The sequence below is a fragment of the Microtus oregoni genome, unplaced genomic scaffold (assembly GCF_018167655.1).
Source record: "Microtus oregoni isolate MIOR12 unplaced genomic scaffold, Mior012 000007F_ref0000211, whole genome shotgun sequence".
In the NCBI taxonomy this organism is placed as follows: domain Eukaryota; kingdom Metazoa; phylum Chordata; class Mammalia; order Rodentia; family Cricetidae; genus Microtus; species Microtus oregoni.
Genome location: NW_024543066.1, coordinates 10,659,562 through 10,668,772, shown reverse-complemented (window position 1 = coordinate 10,668,772; position 9,211 = coordinate 10,659,562). Strand labels below are relative to the sequence as shown.

General features: G+C 52.5%; 1 protein-coding gene across 1 annotated transcript; it reads right to left on the bottom strand.

The window, feature by feature from the left end:
- Positions 1-3,569: 3,569 nt before the first annotated feature.
- Fam241b (family with sequence similarity 241 member B) lies at positions 3,570-6,637 on the bottom strand. Its single transcript, XM_041656156.1, has 3 exons — positions 6,515-6,637; positions 5,447-5,574; positions 3,570-4,455 (listed from the first exon to the last, which is right to left on the bottom strand). Exons 2-3 carry the CDS (start codon positions 5,537-5,539, stop codon positions 4,186-4,188), a joined length of 363 nt encoding a protein of 120 aa, XP_041512090.1. The 5' UTR covers positions 5,540-5,574; positions 6,515-6,637; the 3' UTR covers positions 3,570-4,185.
- Between the last annotated feature and the right edge of the window lie 2,574 nt (positions 6,638-9,211).

The following is a 9,211-nucleotide window of genomic DNA, read 5'->3' as shown; positions in this document are numbered from 1 at the left end:
CCCAGTGAGCCCCAGGGATGTCTGTCTCTGCCTCCTAGCGCGGGTTTACAAACATGTACACAGTGTCTGGCTTTGTGTGTATGCTGGAGAAGGAGGGGTCTAGGGGTGAAACCCGGATTGTAAAGCAATTGCCTGCCTGCCTGCCTGCCTGTGACATTTCTCCACCCCAGGCAAATTTCAAAAGCAACTTGCATCCTAAATATTCCTGACAGTCGGCAGCTTTCACTGGAGTGTGCATAGGCAGTGGACTGATTCAAACCACAGTACCAGCATGCCACAGCTTCCTTACACACTCCTCACTGGGCCCAGCACCTTCTCCGGGAGATTCATTCTCCTCCGCTTAGACGGGGCAACTGGGACACAGCTGCCCAAAGATGCATGACTAGCAATCGGGAGGTCTGCCTGACTCTCCTTGTGAAAAAGACAAGCACCAAGTCACTGGCCCCACGTGAGAAAGGATAGCTACGCCCCACACATCACATTCATTAGAAGAAACCACTGGGCACCAAGCCTTAGAGCAAGACTAGGAGGGTGCGTGAGGGGCTGGTGGTCAATTTCTGGGTGGTCTGGGATAGATTTGGCCATCCCCACTTACAGAGAACACAGCCCCAGAAAACCACCAAGTCTACCCCACCCTCCCCTGTCACCTCATGTGACAGCAGAACTGTGGGCTAGAAATAACCAAGGTTGTGAAATCCCACAGAAAGAGGCCATGACTTATTCTCCTCCGGGGGTCCCCAAAGCACCCCAGCCTCAGGCTCCCTGATTCAGTGTACTGAGGGCAGCTGGTCGGTATCCATCTGGCTTTCCTCTCCGAAGCCTCCGTCCCGCCTGTGTAAATGGAAAGGTCCCCTTTCTTCGATGAAATAGCAGGCTTATGCCTCTTCCTGACACGAGACTCAGACCAGGGTAAAGCCGCAGTAAATGAGGGTTAGAAAAACCAGGGGCGCTTGTCTCCCCGAAGAGACCAATGCTCCTGCAAGACTTCCCACCAGGTGGCGCTATGAGACAACTTTCAAAACACAGGTCTATGGGCAGAGCTTGCGCACTCTCCCAGGTGGTACGGAGGCAATCGATTGTGGGTTCAGACCTCAGAACTCAAGGCTGGGTGGCTGGGTAACATTTCATGACTTACCTTCGCCTTAACGTAAATGCTCATCAGAACAAGGTGGCAGAGGAAGCGGGCACAGACACTGTGCCAAACCGGAAACAACCACCTACTACGCTCTACCATGGGCAAGAACAGGCCCGGCCAACACATTCGGGCCTCTGCTGAAAGGGCCTTTGGGACAGTCTGGCCGAGCCCTCCCTGCTGCATTGGTCAGTGGTGAAGGGAGGTCACGGGGAGCAATAAGCCCTCGGGTGAGGCCCCCTACTGGTAAAGGTGAGATTGCAGCCTCTTAGCTGCTTAGGGGACAAATAGCCCTGAGGATGGTTTTGCAGGCTGTTTCCCTCAGCTTTTGCTGGGACATGGGAGATGTTTCCAGAAAGTTTGTGAAGATTAGAAGCCAGGACTAAGTTTAAATCCTTCACTGAGCTACAAGCCTCAAAGGCATTTCCGCTGTGACCTATACCCAGCTTAGGGTTAGGGCTCCTTTTGGAGTCTATGGGGGATAGTTCTCCCAGGAACAAATACTGTGGAGGCCAAAAGAGGGTGACAACTCACTCCGGGCCAAAATCGTATGGAATTAAGTTCTTTACTACAAAATGTGCCTGAGACAGATGTTCAGGAAAAGAACTACAGTCGGGAAATGTGTTTAACTTGCTATGGAAAAAAAAAATCAAATAGTTGTGCTTGTTTATATTGGCTTAAATTCTAAGAAACTGGGCCTGGTGGTGGATGCTTGCAATCCTAGGTCCTTGAGAGGCTGAGGTAGGTGGCTCACAAGTTCAAGGCCTGCCTGGGCTACAGAGTGAGTTCAAAGCCAGCATGGACAACTTATGAAAAGTCAATGAAGAGAACTGTGGGTGTAGCTCAGCATCAGAGTCTGCCTAGCATGTGCAAGGCCCCAGACCTAATCACCAGAACCACCAAAAACACCAATCAATCACTCACCAATCAATGAGCCCTGTATGTCATCCCATGCCTATAATCCCTGCTACACCGCACACTCAAGGCCAACCTGGGCTCTATGTAGGCCCTGGACCACACAACCCACCCTTCAAGGGGCAGGGTCCCTGTGCCTGGGTCAGAGTTGGGTCATCTTAGCTCTTCAGATGCATGGCTGGAGAAGCAAAGCTGAACAGAGTTAACGAGCCCAGAGCCCAAGGACACAGCCAGGGCACCTCCAGCCCCGAATACCCTCTGCCCTGCGACCTCCCTGTAGTCAGTCTGCAGCTGCTGCCAGTTCCTCTGACCTCCCGTGTCCCACCTGGAAGTGAGGGTTGCCTGCTGCCTCTGGGGCCTTCATCTGGACCTCAAAGTCTGCTCGCTTGTCTTCAATGAGGCATTGAATTCTCCTGCCCAGGTGTGCACTCTGAGAAAGAGAACTGAATTCTAGAAAGGGAGGCTACATTCCCACAAAGGCCCTTTCCAACCATAAAGCTCCACCGTGTTACACAAGGACTCTAATCCACATCCCGAAAGGCATTTCCTGTATGGAACAAGTCCCACCACAGATCTGGAAGTGGACCCAAAGCCCCAGAGAGACAAGTTGGCTCAGGGGACCGACCGGGATGTGGGTCAGGGAGGCTGCAGTGGCTGAGGAGTTGAGCCAGACACCTGCCAGGACAGGAGACAGTACTGTGAAGACCCCAAGCAGCCAGCAGCTGCACCCCTCCTCCACCAAGAATGCCCCTAAGTCCCCTCCCCTCATGCCCATGACTCAGAAAACCTTTGGTGAAGGAACTCTGCCCTGACACAAGGCTTCCAGTCCCAGTGGAGCAGTGGACACAGGGACCAAGGGAGGCTGTTCCGAGGAGAGCAGGCTCAAGAGAAGAGAATGGAGCCATCTCTGCCCTGTTCTCCATACGGCCACCCCCAGGGACCTGAGAGGGTGAGGTTCCCAAAGGTCTTCAGGATTCACTTGGGAGGCAGAGGCCAGTGGATCTCTGAGCTCAAGACCAGCCTGGACTATAGAGCAATTGCCAGGACAGTTAGAGTTACACAGAGAAACCCTGTCTCAACCCCCTGCCCCCTAAAAGGAGTTCAAGAGCCAAACCCAAGGCCTCTTCTCTCAAGAAAAGAGGTCTACCTCAACCCGACACCCACTTAGGATAGTTCCCTATGTGTTTCTGAGAGCCTCCGGTAGCTGGAGAAAACTAAGCAGCCCCTGGGGAGAACCCCTGAGCAGGAGACCCCAGACATGCAGTGCACCCCATTCTTTGACTCCTAATGTCTTCCCAGTCATTCTGGTTAAAGGATCGCTCCCCAAAAGCTGACCTTGAGCACTAGACAAGGGGTCCAGGCCTGTACCTCATCTCCCAGCTTCCCATCCTGCTGAGAAAACCCTGGCAATCACCAAGGTTAAATGCCCCTCTCTGCCACCTCCTCCCCAAACCACCCGTCCCCACCACCCCTTCAGTCTTCCAGACCATGCGGCTCTGAGTCACTCAGCAGCTTCTTAAAATCGACTCAAATTTGTTTATTGAAAATATCACAATAACTGGGCAGGGTATCGCATGCCTTTAGTCCCAGAACTTGGAAGACAGAGGCAAGAGGAACTCGGTGAGTTCAAGGCCAGCCTGATCTACATAGGATTCCAGGCCAGCAAGGGCTACATAGTTAAGACCTTGTCTCAAAACCACCACCCCCCAAAAAAAAGAAAAATGCCACAGTGAACAGAACGCCAATGTTCTTCTTAATAAATAAGAGTCTCCAATAAAAAGACACCATTAGAACAAAGGAATGCTATAAAAATCTGGATAATTCCTAGCTGCTCTGAGCTCCAGTTCTGCTCCTGGTGGGGGGAGACTACAACATACTAAGCCTGTCTTACCCTGGGCTTGTGGTTCTTAGCGGAGGCCCTATGCCCCTAAAAGCCTTCCAGGAAAACCAGAGGACTCTGTATTTTTGGCGATGCTGGTCCGGAGTCCCTCTGTCTCCTATTTCACACAGTGGGAAAATCCACATCCGTGGTCCTATCATACTTCCGAGCACTCCCATGCTCCCTCCTCCATCACCCGTCTCACACCAAAGCCCAGCCCTCCTAATGAGCACTCCCGCCCTCCTGAGACCCTCAGAGGTCACCGCTGGCTCAGGTGGGACACCAGGTAGACCAGGCCCACCAGCAGGAGGCCACGAACCCCGAGCATCATGAGCAGGAAAAGCAAGAGAATGGAGGTCACGGGCTCCACCACGTGGTTCCCGAGATGCCACTGCGGGAAGCCCATGTTCACCAGCTGCCGGTTCAGGTCATTGAAGGGAGACTGGGCGGCACCTAGCCTGGCACCAGCCTGCTGCTGGCGGGGTCCAGGGCCCCCTGGAGGTCCACCATGACCTCTGTTGAGAAAGCCCTGGAAGATGAAGACAGACAAATGAATCCAGAGGAAGCTCTCTTGGAACTGAAGCTCCAGCCAGGAGACTGGGAGATGGGCCCCCGCCCCCAGCTAGGAGACTCGGGCTGGGCCCGCCCTCCCCCTTGGCAGTTCTACAACAGTGCTTCCTCCCTAGGAACAACCAAGTCACAGGATCTCAGAGCATAAAGAATTGCAGCCTAGGGCTGGAGAGATGGCTCAGCAGTTAAGAGCATTGCCTGCTCTTCCAAAGGTCCTGAGTTCAATTCCCAGCAACCACATGATGGCTCACAACCATCTGTAATGGGGTCTGGTGCCCTTTTCTGGCCTGTAGGCATACCAACCACAGACAGAATATTGTATACATAATAAATATTTTTTAAAAATTGCAGCCTGTGTTCCCATCACCTTCCTGTCATCTGGCCCTGCACAAGGAGGCCAGGACCAAAAGAAGAGGAATGATGTGCGCCCAGCGGACACCTTTTAGGCCGACATCCTTTCCGTAAAATATTCTGAAGTCAACCATTCATCGCTATTATCCAGTTTTTCTGCATCCAAACTTTTTGAGAGAGGCTGGCTCCAGTGGGGTTTGCAAATCCCACCCCAAAGAGAGCGAGCTTGTAGGCTTGAGGCCTGGAGAAGTCTCCCTCCCCAGGAGGCAGGAGCCAGACATAAGTCAGGATTCTTAACCTGCTAGGCCCTCTGTGGAATATCAGTCTAGTGGTGGATCGTGACCCCTTTGAGAGTCAAAGACCCTTTCTCAGGGGTCACCTAAGCCCATCAAAACCCACAGATAATTACATTATAATTCATAACAGTAGCAAAATGAAGTTATGAAGTAGCAACATAATTTTATGGTTGGGGTCACCACAACATGAGGGTCGCAGCATCTGGGAAAGTTGAGAATCACTGCTGTAGGTGAGAAGCCAGCTTGAGACACTTGTGGGAGCTGGGGCCTGCAGCTACCCTTCCCCTCAGAATGGATGCCTACCTGCCGAGGACTGCTACTCCTCTGTTGGGTAGTGTTCCTCACCCGGGGGTCGTCATCTTGGACAATCTCCCCATTGGCCAAGATCCTCACCATCCTCCTGGGAGCTGGGACTTCCTGCGGGACTGGACCTGCAATGAAGGCATAGCCAGCCAGCAGGTGTTACCTCTGAGGTCCCCTCAGCAGTTGCCCTGACTGAGCTCTGTCTAGGGAACCCTTTCCCCTGACCTCAAAGGGCCTGTGGCAGAACAGCTGAGAAGAAATGTTTTTCAGTGGTGGTCACACGGTGAGCCACCCTTAGCAAGTGCCTGTGAGAAGGATGTGGGGGGCAGGAAGAAAGGGAGGGAAGAAGGGGAGAGAGTGTCCCGGGGGCTTAGAGTGGCCGCGCACCTGTAATCCATCCACCACTGCTAGAACTACAGGAGGTGGAGGCGGGATGATCAGAGGTTAAAGGGCAGACTGACGTTTGGGGCTAGCTTCGGCTAAGTGAAACCCTGCCTCAACGAAAGAAACAGGGCGGAAGGGAAGTACTTTGAATGCTAAAAAGAAAAATAAATTGAGGGGGTTAGGGTGCAGTTCCCAGGGACCGCCAAAAGAGTAAGCGCTAAGGATCTACCCTTAGGTCTCCTCCCAGTTGGCAGAAGACAGGGAAGGGCGGGCTTCCGCTGCAGACGGCACGGACCCTACTGCCCCTCGCTTCCAGGGAGGACCAGTGCCCCTCTGCTAAAGGACAAGGCCCAATGCTCCCACCCCACGGGGTACGAGCTGCTGCTGCGGCTCTGGAGAAGCCCAGCTCTGCAGCCCCCAAGGGTGACAGTGGGCCGGGCACTGTCAACCGAGGAGCGCCCCAGTGCTCATCTGGACTCTCCACGAGCAGGGACCCTGAAGCAGGCTGGGCCCGGGGAGGGGCGCGGCGGGACCCGCAGCATCGCGGTCCCGCGCGCAGCGTCTCGTGCTTTGTCATCCCGCAGGCTGGACCACCTGCGCCGCCGCAGTATCTCGGCCAGGCGTGGCTCCTGTCCCCGCAGCGGTGGGGAGGAATCCCGACCCGGACCCGGCGCGAACACCCACCTGCGCGCACGGTTCGCGGGCCTTGGCGTCCACGGGCGGCCGCTTCCTCCCACCTGATCTCACAGGAAGCGCGCGCCGCAGGGGCGAGGTCCGGCACAGCGTCCCCTCTGCCGGCTGCTGGAGGGACTGCAGCTGCGGAACCGAGAGGAGGGAGGAGGAGGAAAGAAGGAGCAGCTTGAAAGGGGACGGAGGACTCTAGCAGAGAGATGAGGGGGCTGAGAAGGGATTGGGATGGGGAGTAGTCAGGGAGTGTGAAGGAATACATGATGGGGTGGAGGAAAGGGAAGAGAAGCCCAGGACCCCGGATGGAGAAGAGACATAGGCACAAGCTGAGCCCACAGGTCTCAAATATGCCCAGGTGATCTGCAGTGCTCCTTGAGGAGGACCCAGCCCCACCCTCCAAGAGCTCCAAGCCCCTTGGGGATGAAGAGGCCTGCATCACAGGGCAGGTTTTACCGACTTGCATCAAACTTCCCCCAGGGATATTTGGGGAGGGATAATCAGATTTATTGTTGGCCTCACAGTGAGTCTGGATGGAGGGAGAAGGAGAAAGGAAGACTAGACAATCTGGGGGAAAAGGGAAGAGGGGGGGGGAAAGAAAGGAGACGGACAGACAGGACAGGGGGATGGAGAAGCCAGTAATCACTTGCTTCCGAGCCTGATGACCTGAGTTGGATCCCTGGAACCACTCCCTGGCGTCCCTCTGACACTATTCTGGTAGAAATGCTGAGAGTATTGCAGCCTCCCAGGGTGGAAATCTAAGCCGAGAGAGCACCTCATCACAGACCTTGGCTCTTCCCATGTTGTTTGGCTTGAGAGCAGCTACCATCTAAGAGTTCTGTCCTGCTAAGGACCCTTTCCTAGCCTTCTGGCTGGGAGGAGCAGACTGCCTGATGGCTTTTACCCAAGACCGCAGAGGGACCCTCTGTCAAGGGTTACCATTCCCCGGGTCACAGGGGTTCTGGTCTTGTTTTGTTTTACACTTGATGTTCAGCTGTTTGTTGTATTTAATAGAACTGGGGAAAGCGCATTACCCCATCTTGCTGGATACAGATCTTAAGAGTTACAGTAACTAAGACATTGTGGTTGAGGCTCCCGACTCACAAGATGGCAATGGGTAATAGCGTCGGAACAAATCTAAAAATTGAGATTTATGATAAGTGGAAGTATAGAAAAGTAAGAGCACCTCCTTTCCCCCCACCTTTCTTCTTTTAGACAAGGTAGCACTGTTTGACCTGGAACTTGCTATGTAGACCAGACTGGCTTAGAACTCAGAGATCTGCCGGTTTCTGCCTCCCTGGATGTCTTCTACCATTTGCGCCTCCATGCCTGGCTAGAATCATTTTATTAGCAAGTAGCTGTGACAGCTAGGTCTCTTATTCCACATGTGTCGTAGAACTAATTATGTAAGACAAAGGCATATCTGTAATTCGTGTGCCTTCAGAGTTTTTTTTTTTTTAACACATTATTAGTGTCAACTGTAAAGGAAATGACTGACAGCCGGGCGGTGGTGGCGCACGCCATTAATCTCAGCACTCGGGAAACAGAGACAGGTGGATCTCTGTGAGTTCGAGGACACCCTGGTCTACAGAGTGAGTTCTAGGACAGGCTCCAAAGCTACACAGAGGAACCCTGTCTCAAAAAACAAACAAACAAAAATAGAGAATATGATTGATAAACTTTTATTACATTGAACTACACTAATTTTGGAACATTGATATATTGATATTGATATTGGTAATACTAATGTAGTTCAATGGTTCAGAATTTGCCTATACAGCACTGAGGGGGAAGAGACCATAGTAAAATCAGGAATTCCTTTTGACCTACTAATCAAGACACTTGTTTTTAACTAAAGATAGGGTCTTTCTGTGAAGCATACCCTGGCCAGCATGATTTTATTATTTTATTTATTTAAAATATTTATTTATTTATGGTGTGTGTGTGCACATACATTATGCCATAGGGCATGTGTGGAGGTGAGAGGATAGGAGGAGGTATTTCTCTCCTTCCACCATGTGGTACCTGGGGTGGAACTTGCATTATCAGGCTTGGCAGCAAGCCCCTTGGCCCACGGCAACATCTTACCAGCCTGATTTAGAGATACTTTAATATTTTCCACGTAGCTTGGTGAAGTGGCACACACCTTTAATCCCAGCACTTGGGAGGCAGAAGCAAGAGGAGCTCAGTGAGTTTGAGGCCAGCCCTTATATACAGGGTGAGTTTCAGAATAGCCGAGGTTACATAGTGAAGCCCTATCTCAAAAATAACAAAAAAATTCACATGTAATATAACATGTTGTCACACACTTTTTGGTGGGAATAGTACCGTGAACTAGATTCTCCCAGGAAAAGAGCCTCACTAAGGAATTATTTAGATCTGACTGGCGTGATGCTTGTCTATGGAGGATGGCCCTGCCGATTGACCCCAGGGTGCAACTCCCAGAGCTGAGGCTACTTCCTACAGCCAGTGCAGCCCTTTATGGCTGCAGTTCAGGTTAGACTGGGGCTTGGACTAACCCTCACCCTCCATCCTCACCAGAGTTCCAGAGCCGTTGTGACTGAGGGCCAGGAAACTCGACAGGTCCTCATTGGCTGCTTGCTTCTGTAGAGAGGCCCGGCTGGCCCCCCTGAACTAGGATGAACCCCTTTGCTACTCCAGCACTCAAAAGAAGGGACAGAGATGTGAACTCAAGTT

Coding starts and splice junctions, on each gene's coding strand:
- Fam241b (XM_041656156.1), bottom strand. CDS start 5,539: ATGGTGAGGATCTTGGCCAATGGGGAGATTGTCCAAGATGACGACCCC. Junction 4,456..5,446: donor GGAGTAGCAGTCCTCGGCAG/GTAGGCATCCAT, acceptor TTCATCTTCCAG/GGCTTTCTCAACAGAGGTCA.